General features: G+C 30.9%; 3 protein-coding genes across 7 annotated transcripts; 2 read left to right on the top strand and 1 right to left on the bottom strand.

Moving 5' to 3' along the window:
* Positions 1-7,320: 7,320 nt before the first annotated feature.
* Positions 7,321-8,507, top strand: LOC8265611 (heavy metal-associated isoprenylated plant protein 23). Its single transcript, XM_002528935.4, has 2 exons — positions 7,321-7,895; positions 8,002-8,507. The coding sequence occupies exons 1-2, from the start codon at positions 7,733-7,735 to the stop codon at positions 8,298-8,300; spliced, it is 462 nt and encodes a 153-aa protein (XP_002528981.1). The 5' UTR covers positions 7,321-7,732; the 3' UTR covers positions 8,301-8,507.
* A 1,474-nt stretch (positions 8,508-9,981) lies between these two features.
* On the bottom strand, positions 9,982-15,148 carry LOC8265610 (photosynthetic NDH subunit of lumenal location 4, chloroplastic). 5 transcript variants are annotated; one of them, XM_015725249.3, is made up of 6 exons: positions 14,547-15,138; positions 13,505-13,597; positions 12,050-12,110; positions 11,876-11,944; positions 11,266-11,389; positions 9,982-10,209 (listed from the first exon to the last, which is right to left on the bottom strand). In XM_015725249.3, the coding sequence occupies exons 1-5, from the start codon at positions 14,916-14,918 to the stop codon at positions 11,310-11,312; spliced, it is 675 nt and encodes a 224-aa protein (XP_015580735.1). In that variant the 5' UTR covers positions 14,919-15,138; the 3' UTR covers positions 9,982-10,209; positions 11,266-11,309. The 5 variants fall into 5 exon arrangements, with proteins under 5 accessions (XP_015580735.1, XP_048233364.1, XP_015580736.1 ...); XM_048377407.1 differs by lacking the exon at positions 9,982-10,209 and adding an exon at positions 10,449-10,773 and having other exon boundaries at positions 14,547-15,140; XM_015725250.3 differs by lacking the exon at positions 9,982-10,209 and adding an exon at positions 10,449-10,894 and having other exon boundaries at positions 14,547-15,139.
* Positions 15,149-19,083: 3,935 nt separating this feature from the next.
* LOC8265608 (agamous-like MADS-box protein AGL104) lies at positions 19,084-22,591 on the top strand. Its single transcript, XM_015725252.2, has 11 exons — positions 19,084-19,881; positions 19,963-20,016; positions 20,136-20,154; positions 20,343-20,404; positions 20,521-20,548; positions 20,678-20,739; positions 21,131-21,230; positions 21,322-21,372; positions 21,640-21,761; positions 21,859-22,057; positions 22,300-22,591. The coding sequence occupies exons 1-11, from the start codon at positions 19,697-19,699 to the stop codon at positions 22,471-22,473; spliced, it is 1,056 nt and encodes a 351-aa protein (XP_015580738.1). The 5' UTR covers positions 19,084-19,696; the 3' UTR covers positions 22,474-22,591.
* The last annotated feature ends 1,964 nt before the right edge of the window (positions 22,592-24,555 follow it).

Raw genomic sequence — 24,555 nt, 5'->3', positions numbered from 1 at the left:
CGAAACCCGTAGTAAGCGACACTCACCGATTTAAACAAATCTCAACTCAAATTTATATTATTAAAACCATAAATTATCTTAATAGTTACACTTTACAAAATTACTTGGTCTACCGGAAAATACTAGGCGAGACCCGGGAAGCTCGGGAAAATTTACAACCGATACATATACTAATTACTACTGCGGAGAATCTAAGATTTACCATTTTACATACCAAATCAAATACTTCACCCGATGATGAAGGAGTCAGTTCTTGAATAAGAGTCGCGATGAGAGAACTAATACCACGAATCAAAACAATAAATGGAGACTCGGTCTAGAGTGAGTTAAAATCATACATCTAAAACAGTTTCAAATATCTCAATGTCACATTCATTTAATTTTAAAATAATTAATAAATCACGCGAACCATACGTGTCATGTTAAAACATATGTGTCATGCCATGCTTAAACAAAATTTATTCCACATGCAACGGACAGATTACTTGAGAACTCTAATCCCAACTCTAAAATCTCGATTATTTCAACACTTATGTCTCAACTAACCTCAACTCTATCATCTCAAACCTCTCATTCCAATAGGATCGGCGCCCCTGTGAGAGCAAAGCTCGACCGGGGACCTTACCTCCCGGCCACTTAACTCTCGGCCCTTAGCCTTTTGGCTCTCTTATCCAATAAGACTGGCCGAGAGCAAAGCTCGACCAGGGACCTTACCTCCACCGGTCACTTAAGTATCCAAATAAGAAATCTAATAGCCATTCGACTCTCTTAATCTAATAAGACTGCCCCCGAGAGCAAAGCTCGACCAGGACCTTACCTCCGGTCAGTCACTTAAATATCCAAATAAGCCGCCCAGAGCAATGCTCGACCGGGGACCTTTACTCCCGGCAACCACACTCTACTAAGCCCAGAGAGCGATGCTCGACCGTAAGGTAGTCCTAATCTTTCTTTCTCAAAATTTTTACCTCTTTACCTTTTTCTTATCTCTCTCATATTATATTGGACACTCATCCAACTCCTATGTTCTACTGCCGTCCCATCCTGAGTCATCATGCAATATTAAAATTGGTAATAAAGGAAAAACATATTTAAATAGTAACTAAAAGCATCATGCAAATGATAATAATAATAATTGAATGAAAAATTGAAATTGCAAATAAATATTCTCAGTAGCAAATCAAATTTTATGCATGACACGTGCGTAAACGATATATGACTTTAACTCACAGAATTAGGCGACCTCCTAGCTCAGCTTAGGTGTCTCGGTAGGAGCGAGCCGAACAGACAGATCATCTAATCACGGAAAACAATTTATCAAAACGATGAAACAATTACAATAGATCCTAGGTCTAGATTCCTAGGACTGACTGTCTAAGAATCTCGACTCGGGAACTACCGAAAATTCAGAACCTCCCTACAACACGAACATTACCCCAGTAAACGGGTCCGGACCTGCCAGGAAAAACACTCCAAATACTTACAATTAAAACAACGGAGTCGGGTCCCCAAACTTCACTATTTCCCGACCCGCCACACAAAGACAAAACACAAGTGCAACGAGACAATTATTTTGACCCACAAATACCATCAAATACACAATATAAACCAAAAGACACAATTAAACTAAGAATTTCTAAAAAATGACGGGCTAAAGAAAATTACCAAGACGCTCGGCCGCCGGTCCGACTCGCCTCCACCGGAGTCCGATCGACGATCCGAACACACCATCGGACTCACAACGACGCTGATGACGATCCCCGCTTTCGATTTTCCGATCTGACACCCGACCATCCGGAGAAATTTGCGGACGATCTCGACCGTCGATTCACAAACGAAGCCCGATCGCCACGAAACCGGTGCCATCGCGAAGCTTGAGCTGAGGAGAGTCGGGATACATCCTCCGATCGTCCCTCCTCCGCCGGATCTCGCCGAAAAGCTGAAAAACGCCGGCTGCCACCATTTTCTCTCTCCACCGGATCTTCCGTTTTCGGCCACCACTGGCGTCGCCGCTGCTACCAAAGAAAGCTCTCGTCGAGAGGAGCCGATCGCCACCCAACTCGGCCGCCAACAACGCCGGAAACACGCCTGGAAGCTGCTGCCACACGCGCGATTCCCGCCGCCGCTGGAGCTGCTGCTGCCATCGCCGCTGCGCTCGCCAGCGCACGCCGCTCCGTCGGCCAACGCTCCACGCCTTCGACGGTCGCCGCCGACGCCTGCAACTTCCCCTTCTCTCTCTTCCCGACGCCGCACTCTCTCTCTCTCTCCTCCTTTCTTCTTCCCCGACTTCTTTTTCTTTCAATATCGACATTAGGCCCCCGAACTTTTCCTTATTACAATTTGGTCCCTCAACTTCCTTAATTACTTACAATTTCATCCTGCAGAAATTAAATTTGACCCCCAAACTTCTTTTTAGCCTATCAATTAAGCCCTTAACTATTTAATTTGGGCCAAATTAGAATTACTGAAAATACACAATTACAAAAATACCCCTGACCGACATATTTATTTACGAAAATACCAAACTCACAAATTTCCATTAAAACCCCATAAAAATAAAATTATACTTTCAATCCTTATTCCAAAATAAATTTCCAATTTAGTCCTAACACACAATTAAATTAAATAATCAATTTTTCCAAAATTCTTTTATAAACACATCCTTTACAATTCTACCATAATTTTCCAATATATAATTTTACTTATATAAATATGCATTTGGAAAAATTTGAATAACCAAAATATAATCATTTTAAATTAAACCCAATAATAATGAGGCTAAAATTAACTTAAATAAAAACTCATTATTAAATATATAAAAATTCCGGGTGTTACATATTACATCAAAAAATAATAATAATAAAATAAATAGTACAAATTATAACGATCTAATTTATCAAAAATAATTATTACATATGAGAATTTATTAGTATAAGAAATAGATAAAAAAATTAAAACTAACAAATATATATACTTTTCATATATTTTTACCTTAATATATAAAAAATATAAAAATTTCATATAGAAATGTTGATATAGATATAAATAAAGATAATATAAAAATAAAAATAAAAATTATTTTTTTATATTAATATAATTATATTAGATTATATATAATATATAAAATAAAATTTTAAATAGAAAATAAATAAAATAATCATACAACATCATAAGCAAATTTAATTATATACCTCAGTAATGAGAAATTTTTAAAATAAAATAAAATATATTTTTTAAAATAAAATACATTCCATGTCAATTATTTATGATTCCTAATTATTTATTAATTAATTGATTAATAAGTTATTTTTCTAATTAAATAATGACTCTAATTCTAAGAAATAACATATAAATTATATTTTAATATTATATTAACTAATAAATAGTTTTCTAATCAGACAATAATATTAATTTTATCCTAAAAATTACATATTAATTATATTTTAATATAATATTAACTAATAAATTAGCTTTCTAATTAGATTATAATTTTAATTCTAGAAAATAACATCTTAAAATATATTTTTAATATTATAATATAATAAATTTTTAATCCTAAAAACTATAATATCAATTATATTGATAGTATTAATTTATATAATACTAACATTAACTAATAAATACTTTTAAAAATAATTTTTATATTATTGCACTAATACAATTTTATAATTAAAAATTTAAAAAGAATATTTAAAAATATTTAGTTTGCTATTATTGTTAAAAATATTAAAAATTAATATTAAATATTAAAAATATTAGTAAATGATATGTATAAACTTGATTTTATATTCAAAATAATAAATAATAATCATACAACGCCATAGATAAACTATTAGTATAAATAATTTTAGAAGTGATAAAATCATATCAAGTAAGTATTTAATTATATTTATTTTGATATTTGATTAAATCCAGTTTTATTATTTGATTGTATACTTCACTCCCATTTTATGAATTCAATTTCTTATAAAGACTAAGGTTATTAATACGTAATCTTTTAATTTCTGAAGTGAATGGCATATTTCCTTTAGATTTTTATTTTTGTTATAAAAAAAATTAAATTGAAAATCTTATTTGTATATATTATATATATTATCATACTAAATCTATAAATATTTTCAAAATAAAAAATATAATTAGTATAAATTCATAATGATGATTTTGATAACAATATTCGCTTCAAAGAAAAAAGGTAAAAATAATCAAAATTGTATAATGACAACGGTTGAAATTGTTAAACAATATATAAACATAAACAGATGCTAGAATTAAAATTTAAAAATAAATAATAATTACCAAGATTATAATAATAATAATATAAAATTATATGAACAACAAAGTAATAAAATCAGACACCGATGTAAGAAGAATAGGATGCTAATAATTTGAGAATTTTTAAGTTTAAAAAGAGACACCAAAGCATAAATTTTGGCATACTAGCATAACGAGATCAAGACACGAGTGAAGAAAAGTTAGAACATAAGAAATATGAGGCTGGTGTATCACACAATTTTTTTAAAACAGATTCACTTCTCACCATTGGTATTTGAAGATGATATGATGTTTGTTTCCTAGGATAAAACGGATCAACGTAGTTGATAAATACACAACTACTGTACCAGTGAATTTAATGTATGTTTGAACTTTATCATACTTGAAAAGCGAATAAGAGAAGAAATTATGATTTTTTTTCTTTCTTTTTTGAATGAAAAAAATATAGATGATATATATATGAAATGACTAATATCAAAAAATGACCTTTGACATATTTTAAGACTTTTGATATATCATGATTAATTATAATTAATCCTTTGGTGTATCATGATTAATTTATTATTAATCTATAATCTTTAACATATGATGATTAATTCATCATTAACCTTTGATATATCATATAATTTTTTCATATCAACAGTCAATGAGTATCAATTAATCATTCCCTCGTAATTTATCAAAAGTAAATTATTTGGATATATAATGTTAACATCCAACTATAATATTAAATAAACTGTATAAAATCTAGGGTGAGAAAACTCTCTAAGTTGTTGGGAGACTCTCTAAGTTTTGATTATGGAGAAGGAGAAGAAGGAATGAGATTCTTCATTAATTAAATAAATAAAAGGAGAAGAAAGGAGACAGCAAGATTCAAATTTGAAATCTATAAAGGTTGACAAAGTTTGGTGTTTACTATACTTTTAAACGACCAACTTTATGACAGCTGGGTATCCGCGGCAACCGTCGGTGTCTTTTTTGCCCTTTTCTAATGAAAAAGTGCCAATTTCCTAATAACCCATTGCCACTCCGCCACAACCCAATATGAAGAGTCGAGTGGGAGAGCTTCATTTTGAGATTTTTAATTTCAATCTCTATTTTCTTATAATAATATATATTATTTTTTATAAAATTAAATTAGTTTATTATTTGATGTTAAAAATTATTTTTCCATATATGATATGTTCCATAAATTTGTGGTTTCTTTTACAAAATAGTAATAAGATATTTAAAATTTTATTAAATATTAATAATTACCGTATTAATAACATCAAAAGTGATTTGTTTATTATTTTTATATACATATGCAGAGATATACTTAACTCTCATTATATATATTTTTTTATTTGCTTTTTATTTTTTTATGAATTATATAAATATATTTTCTTAAAAACGTTATTAAAACTTCTTTCCTATGTGTATTTGATTAATTTTATAATCACATCCAAAGTGATAAATAGATATTTCTAATTTTTTTCTAAATTAATTTGTAGATTATCTTGTGAAGTTTTTATTTCACTATTTCAATGAGAAGATTATATTTCGTCATAGTTTTTAAATGTAATGCCTCAACCCAAATTTGAGGATGTAATATACGAGACTAATAATTTTTAATACAATTCGATTAAACGTCATGATATATTACATAGTTAACGAGTTTGAGTTTAAAAGTTTGAATCGCAAAATAAAATATAAAAAAAAAAACTAAGTTTAAACGGATTCATTTGCTTATTCATTAGAGACAAATAATAAATTTATTTAAATGAATTTATAAACTATATGTATAAATATCTCTCCTCATATATTTATATAAATAATTTTATTATTTATAAAATAGTATTTCAGATTGGAGTCATTTTATAATTAACAAATATGTTTTTAAAACTATAATGATTAGTTTTTAATATAAAATATTTATTAAGATTTTGTTATTAAACGAATTATACGAATTAACAAGTTTAATCCAGTTAATAAATGTAGTGAAATTTAAATTTTGATGTTTTGATATTAATTAATTAAATAATTATATTGAAATTAGCTAATTTTATATTATATATACATCTTAATACGATAAAATTAGAAAAGATTAGATACGAATTGCAAGCTTTACTAACATGCTAAGTAAAGTCACGCGGGTCGCTAGAGCGTGAGAGAATCTAGTCCCTAGTTTCTAGGCGCCTCCTGACTAATTAAATGCAACCAATCCCGAAACAACTCATGGAGATACAGCCAAGAATCGGAAGGGGCCCCCCTCTAAAGAAGAGGAAACCAGACTTCTATAACCATCTCTACCGTTGATAAATGCCACGCGTCTTTCAATTTACCGTAGGATTGCTTTTGGATGGAAACATGCGTGTAATTGTTGAAAATTCGCCAGCTGCTTTCTTACTCACTGCTATTCTCTTTATTTTATTTCATAGTACACTCAAACCGTGGATTTTTTTTCCTTTAATTACAATTTACAACTTCATAATGATGCCAAATGCCTATTTCCTTTATTTCAAGATATAGTTATATCTTCTAAAGAAAAATGTATAATTAATTATCTAATGTTTAATAAATATTTATGTCAAAACTCAATTTTATTTAAGTGAACTTACAATTACTGTAAAACAAGCAGCTCTCCAATAATTTAGGAACACTGACAATACACTTTAGACACCCGATAGCTCCTTTCCAAAGAAAAAACTGGATAGTTAATTGTATTTCGAGAATCAGGAGTTATACCTTTTGTTTTTAATTATCATAAGTTTTTTTTTTTAATTACTTAAATTGGGTTTTGACTGTGGCACAATAATTGGGGTAGGGTACATTATGAATAATACTTGATAATATAGGGATCATCTATGTAAAAGAATTTCATTGTTGCACCCTAAGCACAAAGATATTTGAATAAAGAAACTTAAAACATAATTTAATACCAAAAACACTGTCATTGATAAGCGAAGAGCAAAAATATCATGTATAAAGCTTTTGTTTTGTTTTTTTGCTGGCCTATCACCTTTTCCCTGTTTTAAAGCGGATGAAATGCCTATATAAGAAGCAGACCTGTGTAAAAGAAACATATCTGAGGAAGAAAAGAAAGAAAGAAAGCAAGCAGCCTTATAAAATAAATCCTTTTTTTCTTTCTGTTACAAGGCAAGAAAAGAATCCATTATTGGTTTGAAGTGAAGTTCCTTGTACCTTCTTGGGGTGGGTGACTCATTTGTAATAATTTGGTTTTTGCTGCTATAAATTCATCTTCTCACTTCTCCTCTTCTTAAACCCTCCTCTTTCTGTTGTTTTCTTGTATCTCTTCCATATAAACCTTAGGTTGTTTTTTTAGAACCTTTCTGGGTGTTTGTCACCTTCTTTCGAGCTCTTAAAAGCTTGCATTTTGAAACTTTAGATTCTGTGCTTCTTTCAGAATTTTGTTTTAGACCCTTTTTTCTTTGTAATTAAAGTTTGTATCAAAAGAAAAAAAATGGGAGTTGGAGGTACTTTGGAGTATTTATCTGATTTGATGGGAAGTAGTGGCCATAAATACAAGAAGAAGAAGAAGCAGTTACAGACTGTAGAGCTCAAGATCAGGATGGACTGTGATGGCTGTGAGCTTAAGGTCAAGAATGCCCTGTCTTCAATGAGTGGTATGTTTTATGCATGCTTTTCCTTCTTTCCTTTTCATAAGTGATCAATCATAATTGCACTCTTTATCTGAGGCTAAAATTGTGTTTGTTTTGTCATTTTCCCTAGGAGTTAAAAAGGTGGAGATAAATAGGAAGCAGCAGAAGGTGACTGTAACAGGGTATGTTGATCCAAACAAGGTATTGAAGAAGGCAAAGTCAACAGGAAAAAAGGCTGAAATTTGGCCATATGTTCCTTATAATTTAGTGGCACAGCCATACATAGCTCAGGCTTATGACAAGAAGGCACCTCCTGGTTATGTCCGGAATGTTGAAAACACTGCCACAAGTGGCACAGTTACCAGATATGAAGATCCTTATAGTTCCATGTTCAGCGATGACAATCCAAATGCCTGCTCTATCATGTAATCTACCCGAAAATGAAATAGTACCATTTTGCCTACCTTTCTCATGAGAACCCATTGTAAAATTCCCTTGCAGGGTCCCCCCCACCCCTCTCTCTTCATTTTTGTTTTGGGATTTTATTGGTGTATGCAGATTTATAGTTCATAAATGGTTTATTGTTCAGCTCTCTTTGACATGTTTTGTTTATGTATGATATTTATATATTTTCCATTTTGGTCTTTTATTTTTTCATTATTGAATAATCAGACAGGTTCTAAACTATACTTACACAACGTTATTAATTTTGATGTTGATGAGATTCAAATCCGACAAATAGTTTCGCCCATAGTTCTTCATTTTCTTTTACCCATCAAAACGTATGATTTGCCATTTTAGATTTTGAAAACGGTCCTTGTTTCCTGAAATTGGCATGGTGGGCCTAGACTTTTTGAATGGGTTTAGGTAATAGATTGAGATTGAGAAATATATGATTTTTCTTTGACAGCAGAAATGTATAAATCTTCTGAGTTGTTACAAAGCAGCTATTCATAATAGCTCTCTTTTGTCTTGATGTGCTTGTGCATGACGTTCCTAACCTTCTCTTTTGTGCTTGAGTTTAGCTTGGTAACAGCTGTAGCCCCATAGTAAAAGAAGTTCATGCTGTATACAGTATTAGGTACAAAAAGGGTTCTTGCTATTTCTAGTTAGGGTACTCACATTCATGAGCAGGAGGAAGTAAAAAAATTACATGACAATATGATATGTCTAGTGAACCTACCTCAATGTAGCAACCCTCTGTTTACTGTGGATTTAAGACAAGATTATACACTTAAGACATGACATAGGGCAGGATCTCTTTGGCAATCAATAATGCTGTTGAATTGATGCCCTTCTTGATAAAAATACAAATCTTTGACAATATTAATTGGAAAGAATCATTCATTGTTATTTTAAATGTTATTTGAAATATTTTCAGCCATGGAATGTTGAAAAGCTAAATAACTCTTTCAAATAACTTTTTCTTTCAAATAACTTTTTCTAACATATGAAAGCCTGCTTTTTCAAAGAGTTAATTTCAATCTAAATTCTAATCTATTAGAAATCTATTTAGTTCTAGTCTAGATATATGTCCAATCTCGACACCAAATGATGAGTAATTAATACATTTATTAATTTTAAATAAATAAATATGAATCAATTATTCAATATCAATATATATATATATGTGTGTGTGTGTGTGTCGCTGTTCATCTGGTGGTGAATAAGAAGTAGCCAAACGGCAAAGCTAGCATTTAGGCAAGAATGCCTATCCTCAAGGTTAATAGCAAACGGTACTGGCGCTAAGATTTTGAAATCTTGAGATTTCAAGACCATTTTGGTGCCTGAGAAAAGGAGCTTGGGTAAAGGAAAGAAATTCCCAAACAAAAGCACAACCTTCTTTTTCTCCCCCATAAGAACCAAACGTGAGAGGAGAATCTCCCTTTTTCCCTTCTTCCACTTTCTCTGATCCAGAAGAAGCGTAAAGACATTCATGTCTAATACCTAGAGTGCCAAAAAGAAGCATGTCTGCACCCACCACCCAACACTATAGATCCAGTGAAAGATGAAGTACTTAACGACAGAAGAAGGGAAAATGGTTAATGTTTATTTTGGGCCCTTTTGACAAATTAAAGTGATTTATTTACTTATTTTAAATAAAAAGAGATTACAAAATGGATATGGATAGATATCTATTGCAGACTGAGGTGAACTTTCATATACAGGTACAAAATCTATGTCTCTTGCTATGTGCAAAAGAAAGCACAAAACTAGTTAACATCATACCCAAAGAAGGTAGAATTGAATTCCTTTGCTCCAAGCAAGCAGACTGAGTTACCAAATGACAAGCACTGCACTTCATCTTAATCAGGATGAAGTTTCCACTTTCTCTGGACTGTGAAAAACAGTCATATTTTCAGGAAAATTGAGACTATAAAAACAAAGAAAGCATTTTAATATAGTTGCAGCAAGATTAAATACAATTTTTGTTGTTGATTTTGTTAGTTGCTGCCAAGTCATCTTTATGGGAAAGCAGTAGGAGCTCATAAAAAAGCCCTGAAACTATGATTAATATTTGCACTATTGTTTATCTAGTAATTGTATATGTGGTATAGAGGATGAAATGTTTGAAAGTAGCACCTAAAAACCTTAAAACATATTTCAAATTCTTTTAATCAATATGTTTAAGATCTTACTTTTCTCAACAATAATTACAGTAATAATGCTGAACATATCCTAATAAAACAAGTGGGAAAAGAGATAATCGTGATGATTGCTGAGGATAAAATTAGCCTGATGATGCTCATGATACGCATAAATAATCTCTCAAGTAGCATTAATGCGTAATCACTTTCTCCCTTGTAGGCGCATACAAATAAGAGCATCATACAGCTATACGGCGTGTGCTTAGCTAACATATGAACCTAGCAACAATAGTGAGCTCAGCTGGCCCCAGAGGCTGAATATTGAAGCATGCATTGTATTAGCACCATGGACTTTATACAAGCATCTTTGACCTGCTCTATGAGGTTGAAATTCTAGAAAACTTCTTTTAAGTTTTTAGTATTGTCCACCATTCTCTGTGAAATAGTGGATGTTAGGTCAGTTAATGCATAGAAATAGTCACTGTCTCAGATTTAAGTATTTATTAGGGTCTGAGATCAGAATTTATCCTGTCCTTTGACTACTTACATCACAGAATATTATTGACATTGCAAGAAAAGACCATAATTAAATGATTAACACTTCAATATGTGAACTATTAGTCAAGAGGAATGACTAATGAGTCTAGTGACCAAGATATTCTGATTGTATTTCTCAGTTAAGTGGACAAAAGAAAGTTAACTAATTTTGATCCTAGAGTGTTATGATTTTCTACAAATTTTAGTTAACATCCAACATTTACAAAGAAAGCACAATAGTATCATTTCCAAGATATCAGGAGACTTACCCACACTAAAGATTTGTCTATTTGTCATCATATGCACATGGATTTCACTTCCTGTTTCCTGAGTAGATGCCCAGAAAATTGATATCATATACAAGAGTTGCATTGCCAGGGATATTGCAATCACCTACACAAGCAATGTCATGGGTATTAGTGTCAAAAAGTCATGCAATATTACAACTTTCTCATGCACTGGGAATACTTTAGTCTGAGCAAAATCTCATTGCATTTGTATGGCTGTGCAGACAGCCACCATCATAATGAATGAGAATATTAAGAGTAAGACCACACAATAGAGGAATCAGTGAAGACTGGACAGAATTAAAGAGAGAAGAAATAAATTCATCTATTATACTGCCAATTTGACAGAAAAATCCAGCTGTACAAAATAATAAATAGACGGATGCTGAGAACTATAGTGTATATCATCACACCCACACGTACACACACACAGAGGTGAAAGGACTGATAGACGGACAATGCTACTGATTGGAATTAAATTATCAGCCCTGACTTTGCAGCCAAATCTGTTGCATTTGAATGCATTTAAATAATTTGATCTTATGCTATAAACAATCAGTGGTTTGGAATACCAATCATATTGGAAGTTCACCTGAAAAGCATCCTGCAGGTTCCGGTCCATATGCTAAATGTGGAGGAATCTGAAGCTTACGTTTTCCACCTGAAGAAGAAATTTTGGCAGCGTGACCATGCCTTCAGGCTTATAAGAATTGTTGACAGAAAACAGGAAACAACAGAAGCAGGTCTAGCATCTTGGAAAGCGTACCTACTTGCATTGGTGGTACACCTTCACCACCAAAAATTCCTTGATCCAACCCCCTAAGGACCTGGACAATATAAAAATCGAGGGTGAAAGAACAGAACACAGAATTGGGTTCATTTTTGTTCTCCATGTTTATTCTTCTTGAAGAATGGGGAATAGATTTGGGATGATATCAGTTCATCTTCACTCTGTCAGCTTCAATCCATTTTTATCATAATTATAATCACAATTATCCTTGTTGTGCTTTTGTAGTTGGCTTCACACAAGTATTTGTTGCTTTCTCAAAGATTCAGTTTCTTATTTGTCCTTGAGCAGCAAGAACAACAATATAAAAGTGAGCACAAATAACAATGAAGGTACCATACTCCAGGCAACCACTGGTTCAATAATCCAGATATGATAGAGGCAGACCACATTGCCTAAAAGCCACCCAAATGATGTGAGCCTAACCAAATTGTCCAAAACCTTAAGTTCTAGGTTATTGGTAAGAGGAACTGGATAGCTAGTGTGCATTTTTCCATAGAATCAATTGTTAGTGTAAATTTCAACCTTGCGTGTAAGGGGACACTTTACTATTGTTATGCAGGTCTTAACTCTTAAATCAGCTCTTATATTATTTGTAACACCACCAATAGCCAACTAGCCAATTACCATTATGAAGCAGACTTGACCACATGGCCCAAAATTGAATTCCATGTTACAGATAGTTACAGGCTTGGCCTCTTTGCATTCAAGACTTTATTTTTTCATATTGCATTTTTGAAATAGGGTAAATTTATGGCAATATTTGACCCGGTATTTTAAAACAAAATCCATAAAGAATATCAATTTTCCATCCTCATTTATTGGGTCCAGAAGCATTTCCCTGTGCAAGTAGATTATTAGAGAGTTATACAGTGAAGGCATTCATCGGCTAATTAATATTTCAATGCAGGGGGGGGGGGGGAAAGGGAGGGGGAGAGGAGGAGGAGGAGGGAGGGAAGGGGAAATTAAAAGCACAATGAAAACAGCGAACAAACATTGACGAAGTCAACTTTTCTTCATGTCCTCAAATTCCAATGTTAATCCTATGCAAAGATGGAGACAACTCCTAGTGTATCTATTTTAGGAAGGTGTTGGTTGTGAATTGAGTATTTGTTTCTCTTTTCAAGGAACTAATTTTAGTAACCATAACGACTCTCAAAATGACAATAACATAAGCTAAGCACTTTCCTCACTAACACAGGCTTTGCTTGACATAATCTGGCAAAATATGCACTGTGGTAAGCACTAGAACAATTTAATGCAAAGTAAACTACAGAGTGATTTCAAGAATGAGATGTCAACGCTATGGATAGAGAAGTGCTGTAAAAGATATCAGATATTACAAGAGAGCATTGTTAGTGGATTATTTAGCACATGCATATAATACAGGAAATAATAGAACTGAAGTAAAGTGACAGCTAAGATGTTCCATACCTTGCCGACACCAATGCGCATGGTGAGAGGTCTGCCACGCTTATAGCTGCTGTCAAAGACTATCCCATCAGCAAATCTTGCAGTATAATGAACCTACAAAGGAGAAAGAAGAATACAGGTAATATTCTTGTCTATCAAATGGTTTCCACCCTAATAAGCATATCAAATAGTTGCCAATAACATAATAAATACATCCTGTGCTGGTAAAGGGTGTCCAGATCAGCATGAGGTTTCATACTTTGCGCCAACATTAGTACTAAAAAGATTATATGCAAAGAACACATTACAGAAAAACAAGCATTATGCATGATAGAGAACGAGAACTCAAAGACTACAAGGAAATATTGGATAGCATAAACAGCCTTTCATTAGATGAATGTTTTCTCCTTCCCAGTATAATACTTTTCAAGAAAGAAAAAAATACATGATCCCTAATGCTCTCTTGCCCAAAATTTTCAAAGACAACATCTTTTTCTCAATCAAACATATTTGATATTTACTTATTCCTTCAATTCTAGCTCAGGGCATGGTTTAAGTTAGGCTCACCACATGTATACTTATAGCCTACGGGTTTAATGTAATGGATTTCATTTATGTTTCGAAATAGCCTAACCCAAAAGATTACTCATTAATCTGTGATTCAAGAATTTTAAGCGCTGCAGAAAACAGAAAAGAATGCAAGAAAAGACATAATACATTAAAAGAAAACCAAAGATAATACAAAGAATAAAATTATGATAGATATAATAACTCAATACATTAGTAATTGAATGACTGATTAATAATTATTTTTCTATAGGTGATATCATCAATTCAGTCACTTTTGTTTCTATTTCATATACATTTAATTAGTCATCACAATAAATATATTTATGTAATGACCCATTCCACATATTATTTTCCTACAAAGACTCTGATCAAATAACTACAATTAGTGAGGTTGAGGTTACAACCAAATTTGAAACCACCGAAATCAAAATTGCATAGTAGTAAACGATAATCAAAATTAATGAGAACGCCGTTGCTAAAGTTTTGAACTTACATTAATAAGCTCGGCATATGGAGCCTCCTCACCAGTCCCAACGGAAAGATCACAATAACCAAGACCAGAACGAACGAAAGTGAAATCACATAAAGGATCTCCAACAGTAGCATAGTACTCAATTCTAGTAGCATTAGCATCCATTGGTGCGAAAGAAAGAATTGAAGCTGCTAAAATCCCAATACCCACATCGAATATACGTTTCTTTATTGTGGAAACTGAATTGGAAGAGATGTTTGCATCTTTATGAGTTGATAAACAAGAAAAACAAGAAAACGGTGATAAAGAAGAAGTGGGCTTAGAAGGGAAAACAGGTCTATGAATTGTGAAGAGAGTTTTAGGTGATGTAATTGCTAAAGCAGAGAATGCCATAAGTTTTATCAGGTTGGACTGAAGGTGTCTGTTGTGCTATCTAGAGAGGGAGTGAGTGGTTTTGAAAACTGGTTTAAGTCTGAGAAGATGATGGATTGAAATGGAGGGACTCTCATGTTGATAAATTATGGTCGTTGGATATGGATAAGCAGCCCTCTGATGTGGCTTCTTCATCATGGCTGGATGGCTTAGATGTGATTCGAATGTTTGGGTTAGTCCCTCCATCCCTACTATCCCTAGTATTTTTCACCAATATCATCATTTTGTTAAACATGTCGTTAAGGTCACTCAACTTTAATTTGTTTCCAAATATTATTGTCTACTTCAATGTATAGACTCGAATTCCAAGAAAGCAGTTAAGCTAGAAGAGATTTTTTACCTTTAGTTTAGGGAGAAGATATTATTTTTCCCTTAACGTTTGGTGTGTACATTTTCCCCTTAACTATATTTATGAACATTTAAGTACAGAATTTGCCAAAAACAACTTTTTGAACCCTTCTCTTAATTATCAATTTAACAGAAATTTAATCCATTAGTCAAATACTTATGTGGAATAAAAAAAACCGCCTTTTTCTTTTTGCGGATATGGCAAAAAAATAGTCTCACCTCGCCTTTCTCATTCGTGTGCGTGTATATATATGTATATATAAGTTGTATAATAAAAAAAATTGTACTGTTTTAGAAGCAGAGAAGACAACGAAGCCCCTCACGCTAATGAGGAGGACACCAGAGCTCAAGTCTCTCCAGTTGTCAAGCTAGAGGAGGTGGCTATCTCTCTTGACGAAGGAAATGAGAATTGAATTTTTTTTTTATATGCTTATGGAGCTTTGACATAGACATGGCAAAAGAAACCCCATCGTCTCTATTAGAGGAAGTGGTGTCTCTATTGGTGAAGCTAGATGAGTGTTTGTAAAACTTTTTCTTTTTTGCTTATTTATTTTGATTTCTAATGTGTTTAGTTACTGATGATATAGAAAGGAAAAAAGAATGGATATGTTAATGTTAGTCTAAATTGAGTAAGTAAATCGATTGATTTAGAAAATTTAGATTTAGAAAATTTAAAAAGAAAATAGTAAATTGATTGATTTTAGAAAATTGACTCACATCCCAAGTTTCTTACATTCAGATGTTAGTAAGAGAATGAATTTCTCTTTTTTCTTGCCTTGTTTGTTTTATAATCTTGTTCATTTTATTAAATATTTATATATCAGTAATTTGGGATGGAATCCTCTTTTCGCCATGTGGCCTTTTTTCTTTGGAAATGATGCTTTATTTGTTGAGTAGAAGACACAAAATTGATCTATAGAACTTGTGCATTTCATTGCCTTATTTATCGTCAATACGTGAATAGGCCAAGAAAGAGAAGGTTTGGCTGAGCTACTGCATTGGCAGGCATATTGGTACTATTGTTGTTGTTGGTTTTGAATGGTATATTTGTCACGATTCTTGCACCTCTATGGCCTTCTATAGCCTTTTGAGTTTTCTTCAAGCGTTTTAAGAGCTGCTTATAGTCACTGCTTGACTTGAAAGAAGTGTTAGTGGTATCAGAAAAAGTAGAGCTATTATACCGGTTCATCAAATAAAAATGAGGCTTATTAATTATGAGGAATGGGTCCCTTTTTGTCCATGTCAACGTTCTTAACAATGTTAACATGCCGTTTGAAAGAGAGGGCCAATATAACAAAAAAAAAACATATATAATTCAAGTTAAATGCCCCTAAAATTAGTTAAAGGGCATATTTGTATCTCGAGACTAACTTTAGGGGTGAAAAAGTACCTTTTCCTTTTCATTTATATATTTTTGAATGACCGATATTTCTTTTAGATTTACGGTGCTCTTTTGTCATTTATTTTTATTATTAATTTTTTATTCAATAGATGCATGTATGTTCTTTAAGTTAGATTTGTGTTGTTAAATTTTAATTTTTGATGGGATTAAATGGTGATAATAATTTAAATTATTTTAAATTTTTATAATTTTAACTAAGAATCTTTAATGTTTGTAATTCTATCATGATTTTGTGATCTTATTGCAATTCGATTTTCAAAATCATATTTAGATTGCTTAAAAGAAAGATTTTTATTTAGTCTAGATATATATTTTTAATTATATATTAAACTAATAGATAATTGACACATATTTTTATTAATTTTAAATTATAAGATATATACCAATCATTTAATATCAAAATATAAATTATTTATAAATATATGTTTTTTATTAAAATATATATATCTATTATTTTCTAAATAATCTTTTAAAATTATAATGTGAAAAAGGTAAATGGATAAATTTATAAAAAGGAAAATCCAAAGTGGCCGTTACTTAGGCCAAGTTTCTCATATGGCATACAAATTAGTTAGAAGATGTAAAAAATAAAAATTGTCTTAATCTTGCAGTGAGATAAAACTCCATATTATTATGGTGAAGAAGTAACCTTAAACCTAAACCCCAATTCTAACAATTGATTTTAATTTTTTTTGGTTGTAAAAATTTATGATATTTGACATTTATAAAATTGAAATAGAGAAAATGAAAATGTTATATCTTTTCTAATATTTTTTTATTAAAAAAGAATTTTTAATATTAACTGAAATAATAAAACAACTAGAAAAACAACATACTAAGGTCTCTTCTAGTTTAGATTATATGGTAAATGTCTCTTCTAGTTTAACTAAAATCTTGAGTTTGAATTTTAAATATGCAGTTGTATTAAAACTCTTGAGGGAGTGTTATGCTATCGTAAGAGTCCTACCTGGTACACTCTTTAGTAAAAACTTGGGAATTGAAGGATCAACAGAAGCCGCCAATCAATAAGCCACAATATTAGAAAAAACAATAGAAATGATAAAGTTAAAAGAGATGTTTTGGTGCTATGAAATAGCATTGACAAAATAATATAGAATTGATTTGGAAATTCTACCTATTTTGTTAGGATTTAGTTTAGTTATAATCAATTTCACATAAACTTGAATATATAAAATTATAAATTAACTTTCATTTCATTCAAAATACATAAACTTTAGATTTAAAAATAAATTAAATAAATTTTATGGATTTCAACTGAACAAAATGTAAATGTATATTTAAATTTAATAAGGTTTTAAGTTTTGAATTATTCTTTTTATTTATAATTTTAAAAAGAATACGCTAGTTAATGCCACCTGCAACTATAAGAATTCCTTCCAAACAAACAGTATCGCTTTGAATACAATATCATACGTAGATTGTCGCTTTTATGGGAAATTTGCATCCTTTAAAGGATAGGTTTTACTTCAGTAAAATCAAACATTATTGATGATAATTTGGTCAAGAAAGGTAAGCTATCAACAAAGTCTTTAAGTTTGACCCGAACTCTGATGTACTTGAAACAATGGTTAGAAAGTATTAGATGAAGTTTATCCGGCCACTCACTCTGATGGCTAAATCAATATGGTTTTAAGTTGTAAAGTATGTAATAATTGTAGAATAATGAATGTACCTGACATGTTGTATTATAGTATTTTATATAAAGACTGAAGGTCTCCTAGTCCTACAAAGAGTAGGACTTGAAATGTAAAGTCTCTCAATCCTATTAGGATTAGTCTTCTTGGTCATAAATTAGAACCCTAGGTCGGGTCGGATCTCTAACTAGAGTTTGACTACTTGGTCTTCAAGACTTCTTGTTGTACTTGAATTTGGACTTAGTCAACCCCGTTTTTATTGGTTATGATAATTCGACATATGCAATGCTGGCCTACTCTTGTCTACTCGGCCTATTCTTTCATACTCAGTCAACTCTTATTTACTCGGACTTTTTTTTTATGGTCGGCCTATTCTCTCATGTTCAGCCTATTCTATTATGCTCGGTCTATTCTGTCGTGGTCGGTCCATTATTTCATGTTCAACCTACTCTATCAATTTTGAAGTTAAAATAATTTTAAAATTAAAAAAATACTTTATAATCTTTTAAAAATAAAGAAATGCAATTAATCTTCTCAAATTAAAAAAATATTAATATTAAAATAATAACAAAAACTGCTACTTATTATTATGTAACAACCATCGTGAATTAGAAGATTCTACAATATAATATAGGTAGACCATGTAAAACTAAATATGTGATTCATTATATATAATTTTGCAATAAGTATAAAAAAATTTATATATATGTATTTTTTAGATAAAAAAAAAATATATGGTTTATATAAAGTTGATAATTATTAAATTTTAAACTTATGTTATCAAATACATACATTATTATAATAATGGTAGAGTGAAATTTTTTAATGAAGAGACACATTTTTAATGTATAATCATACTTAATCTAAAAAAGTATATATTTATTTAAAATTATAAACCAATAAAATCACAAGATATACATTCCTATATTTTTAAACAGGAAAAAAAAAAAATACAGAGAGTGAATATGGACCATTAGCAAATTTCCAAAACAAACTATTCCACTCTTCAAGGGTAAAATTATTAGTATTATGACCCTTTCTTCCCTGCCAATAAATAATCCCAAGCACTCTTTACATCTTCTTTTTCGGGCACTCCCCCTTTGACCATCAAAGGTCAATACCATCCTTTTTCTTAATCTTGTTTACCTCTAAAACACCAACTCATCAATAAATTAATATTCCCTTTATCCTCCTCCATTTTCCCTCTAATCTTTACTGCAAAATTATTCAAGAACAAGATAGAAAAAGAAAAAAAAGAAAAGAAAAGGAAAGGGAATTTGCCATTGCTTATACAAAGATCAGATTCTTGATTTGTTCTACAAAAAGAAGAAGAAATGGGTCGTGTAAAACTCCCAATAAAAAGAATAGAAAACAACACAAATAGACAGGTTACATTCTCCAAACGCAGAAATGGACTCATAAAAAAAGCTTATGAGCTTGCTGTTCTTTGTGATATTGATATTGCTCTCATCATGTTCTCTCCTTCCGATCGTCTGAGTCATTTTTCTGGCAAGAGGAGGTCTCCATTTTCACTGTCATTACATATATATCGTATTTATTTATCTATTTATTCTGTTTATACATATTTTTGTAAATACAGGATTGAAGATGTGATCGCTCGATACATAAATTTGGCCGAACATGATCGAGGATGGTATTTTTTTTTTCTTCACAAAATTATATGTTTGTTATATTTACTGTTTTTCTTTCCTTAAAAAAGAAAAGAAATTCATTTCAAATGATCAATATATTTGTTTTTTGATTTTCTTGCAGTGATGTTCAGAATCGAGAGGTAACATATATGTTTTGTGTGTTTCTTCTTAATTAGAATGTCATGTCTTAATAGTATTATATAGTTGAAGGAACTATAGAAGAGGAGGAATTAACTAAGCTTTCAGGTTATCCCTCAAAAGGAAAAAAGAAGAGGTTTCAGGTTATGTGCTATATATTTATATAACTAATCTCCATATCCATTTGCAGTATTTGCTCACCACCCTGAAGAAACTCAAGACAGAAAATGACATGGCCCTTCAAGCTGCCAAGTAAATAATTCATTATTTCTCTCCATCATTATTTATTTATTATTGTGTAATATAACAAGGTACATAATGTACTGAAGATCTTTTAATTTTTCTTTTTTCTTTTTGGCTTTTAACAGTCCTGATGCTACAAGATCAAACGTAGAGGTACAGACAATTGATCTTCTTCTTTTTTTTTTTTTTTTTAATTCCAGATTTTGCAGTCGGAGATTTTGCCTGATGCAGCATTTTTGCGAGTGGTTTTAATTTTACTTGTATCAATGAATATATATACAGGAACTCCAACACGAAGTCTGTAATTTGCAACATCAGGTTCAGATAGCTGAGGATCAATTGAGGTTTGGAAAACTCAAAATTATTACAATTCTTAGAAGGCCATTACCCCTTTTTTTTCTTTTTATCCATTTGTCAATTGGAAAAGGATTTTTGTTTATTCAATAATTACAAATAGCTTGATTTGTCTTATTATATACTTTTATGTTTAGTTTTCAGATATATCACTTTCATTTTTTGTGTTTATATATTGTTCTATAAAATAGTCATTCATCAGTCTAAAATACACAAAATTAATTAAAAACTCAAAATATTATTTTTTTCATGAATTTTAAGAAGTATTTGTATTTCTACCTTTAATGTCTAATGATTAATATAATGCTAATTCTGGGCTTTAGCTAATTTCTCTAATATCTGCTTATTCAATTTTTTCTTTTTAACTAATAAAATTGAAAGGATATATGAGCCTGACCCTTCAAATTTCACATCAATGGGAGAACTTGAGTCTTGTGAGAAGAACCTTTTGGATGTAATGGCACGTATAGAAGATAGAAAGGTAGAGCCTTCCCTGTTGCTTTCTTTCTCCACATATAATTGGGACTCTAATTTGTAATTCCAATGTTCTAATCCATTTAAATTTACTGCAGAAATATCTTTTGAGTAGTCATGCATCTACTTATGATCCATCAACAGCACAGGTGATTAATTATATTAAAATAGTTTTTGTTTTCTACTGGTCGACATAGAAACTAGTAACAATTAACAATGTTTTTTTATTTCGATATTGGTATTGCGATCACGGACTTCAACCCGGTTCAAACTAGCTATAATTTTATAAATATTTCATAATAAATAAAAGTTGGTATGATCACATCCAATAGAATTGCTACCATCGGTAGTCTCTCTCTTCTTTTATTTGAAAAGAAAAAAAAAATAACTTAGTTTTTAATTATTACATAGTGCAGATATATATAGATGCACAGGAAGGGCTGCCAAATTTTCAAAATGAGATTGCCAATTGGTTGCCAGATAATGGGCAAAACCCCAATTCCATAGGCATAAAATCTGAATCTTGCATTCCTCTAAGGTATACATACATGCATGCAAAAAGAAACCTTAATTATGTGTATATTGATCCATATTTGGAGTTAAATTTTAATTGTTATGTCATATGTGTAAATCAGTAATCAGTCCTCAACAACAATGTTTGATGCACTGTCTCATGAGGCAAATGTAAATGTGGATGGCTGCAACATGGGAGCAAGCCAAATGAACAACCAAAATTGTGAAACTATGCCATCTTGGCATCAAGCCTTCTCTTCATTCTCATCCACTGAGCTCCTTGCTGCCTTCATGCCTCCCAATTCATTCCCTCTAATGAAGGTTCTCTTTTTAACTCTCATTTCCTCTTTCCATTATCATTTATATAATAAAATTATTCTGATGGAACTCATATCTAATTATCCTAAAATTATACTAATACAAATCGAAGGAGAAATCTATTTTATTTTAAAAACGGAATTGTAATCGTAAAATTAGTTCAGTTTGTTATAAATTTTACTAATGGGTTTAATATTAGCTAGATCAAGTTCTAATATGGATGCAAAATTATCGTGTGTTGCCAGCATGAAATGGAAGGTCCAAGCTTTACATCAATGTTGCAGCAGCAGCAGCAGGCAGAGCCAACCCCAAATTGCCCACAAATGATATGCAGCGGTGAAGATTCAAATTACGAGAATTATGAAGGCAACAAGCTACCTCAATTTAATGTTGAATCACATTTACACGATGACTGTTAAAATGCTTAATTAATTATTTCTTGGTTCAGTAGTAATTAGGAAAATTGTTCTTTCGGCCGATTTATTCATAGCTTGAATGATACAATACATAACAAGTATGTGGACTTGCTCTCATCAATCAATTTTGTATGATCCAGAAATTCAATTAAAATTTGAATTACTCATTTTTAACAAATTTTCTTAATTGATCTTTGCTTTTTAATGTTATTTTTGGACTACATTTTTAGTTGCAGCTCTTCTAATCTATTTTTCAGCTGAAAAATATGCCTAAACACAAGCTCAAACTGTTGCCTTTCCCATTCACCTAATTTCTCTCCATACGCTGAGATTTTATCTTGATATTGAAAAGGCTTAATTGCAAAAAGAGATTCAGTATTTTAGACTTGTTATCAAATCTTAGAGGAATTTTAAATTTTTTATTTTAACATCATATAAAATAATTAACTAAATTTATTATTGACAGGGCTAGGAGTGCAAATGAGTCAAGCCACTCGCAAGTTACTCAAAGCTTGACTCGATAAAAGCTCGTTTCAGTTCGTTCGTCAGGATAAGCGAGCAGTTTCGAGCTTGTTTATTAAACTAGCCGAGCTTGAACTTAATAGTGCTCGGCCTCGTTTGAGCTTGCGAGCCGGCTCGTCTAAGGAGCTCGCGAGCTATCTCCTGTATTAGCTCAATAAATAAATAAATGAGTAATATATTCTAATTGAAAATAAATAAATAGGTCATAAGAACTTAACTTTTATTATATTAAAATAACAATATGCACCAACAAATTAGATTTTAATTATAAATATTCTAATTGAATAATTTTAGTATTACTTAAATAAATGCTAGTTTAAAAATATTGTTAATTAAATTAGCATTTAATTATGTACATTTGATTATTATTAATATTTTACCAATTAATTTTTTTTATAATAAATTAATTTAAATAGAATAATAAAATTAAAACATTGTATAAAAATAATATAGTTTTGTGTATAGTATAGTTTACTTAAATCAATATAAACTATGTTGTTTTACTATAAAACTACATAGTGTTGGTGTTGAATAAATAAGCATATATTTTTTAAATGTTTAAAGATATTATTATAATTATAGTCTATACATTTGTAAATTAACAACGCATGAGTAAATATTTTTGCAATATGCTTAATGTGATGTAAATAGAGTAAGAACTTTATAAATTAACATAAAAGATATTATAGGCTAATTGATAATGGAAAGGTACTGGAATAAAAACTGTTATAAATTAACATGAGTAAATGGATTTTGAGTTTGAGATAGAATTCTATGGAGTTTGTTGAACTCTCTTTTTTTATCAAGAATTTGATTTAATTATTTTAGTTTCTGAATTTATATGCATATTTTGCTTTTGCATATAATTTATTTATAATTGCAAAATTTACAGCTACATATTTGGTAAAATCGAGCATGAAATCAAGCTTGCTTAACGATCTTGAAATCGAGCAGAGCCCGAGCTTAGCTCTTTTATATAAATACCGAGCTAATAACAAGTCGAGCTCGAGTTTAGCTTGTTTATATGTACTATTGAGTTAATTACGTGTTGAGTTTAAAAATATCAAAATTATAACGAGCCGAACTCAAACTCTAAAATATAAATAATTATCAAGCTTAAGCCTAGTTAAAATTTTACGAACCGAGCCTAAACATTGAAAAACTTGGCTCGGCTCGTTTGCACCCCTAGACGTGGTATGAACTCTAGCGATAAAAAACAATAAAAAGGAACTGACTCACCACTCCTATTATTAAAATATTATCATTAAACTCATAAAATCAATAAAATCTTAAGAAATATAATTAATCTTATGTGCTTAAATAATAAGATTTTAGTAATGGAAGGAGTCAACAACTCTAATATGGACTCAAATTTTTTTATTGTCGTTAGAGTTCATGTCACGTCAATAAATTTAATTAATAATTTCACTAGAGGCTAAAATTGAAGTCAATATTAAAATATGATGTAAAAATTAAAAATTTAAAACCTATGTACTAAATTTAATAACAAGTGCAAATTTATAAATTTTTAATAATTAACTCTACTAAAAATTGGCGCATGTA

Source organism: Ricinus communis, chromosome 7 (genome assembly GCF_019578655.1).
Source record: "Ricinus communis isolate WT05 ecotype wild-type chromosome 7, ASM1957865v1, whole genome shotgun sequence".
Classification (NCBI taxonomy): Eukaryota; Viridiplantae; Streptophyta; class Magnoliopsida; order Malpighiales; family Euphorbiaceae; genus Ricinus; species Ricinus communis.
The sequence above is the reverse complement of the archived record's forward strand: the minus strand, read 5'-3'. Positions and strand labels throughout refer to the sequence as shown.

Coding starts and splice junctions, on each gene's coding strand:
- LOC8265611 (XM_002528935.4), top strand. CDS start 7,733: ATGGGAGTTGGAGGTACTTTGGAGTATTTATCTGATTTGATGGGAAGT. Junction 7,896..8,001: donor TGCCCTGTCTTCAATGAGTG/GTATGTTTTATG, acceptor CATTTTCCCTAG/GAGTTAAAAAGGTGGAGATA.
- LOC8265610 (XM_048377407.1), bottom strand. CDS start 14,918: ATGGCATTCTCTGCTTTAGCAATTACATCACCTAAAACTCTCTTCACA. Junction 11,945..12,049: donor TGTACCACCAATGCAAGTAG/GTACGCTTTCCA, acceptor TTTCTTCTTCAG/GTGGAAAACGTAAGCTTCAG. Junction 11,390..11,875: donor ACCTGCAGGATGCTTTTCAG/GTGAACTTCCAA, acceptor TTGCTTGTGTAG/GTGATTGCAATATCCCTGGC.
- LOC8265608 (XM_015725252.2), top strand. CDS start 19,697: ATGGGTCGTGTAAAACTCCCAATAAAAAGAATAGAAAACAACACAAAT. Junction 19,882..19,962: donor CATTTTTCTGGCAAGAGGAG/GTCTCCATTTTC, acceptor TTGTAAATACAG/GATTGAAGATGTGATCGCTC. Junction 21,231..21,321: donor CACGTATAGAAGATAGAAAG/GTAGAGCCTTCC, acceptor AATTTACTGCAG/AAATATCTTTTGAGTAGTCA.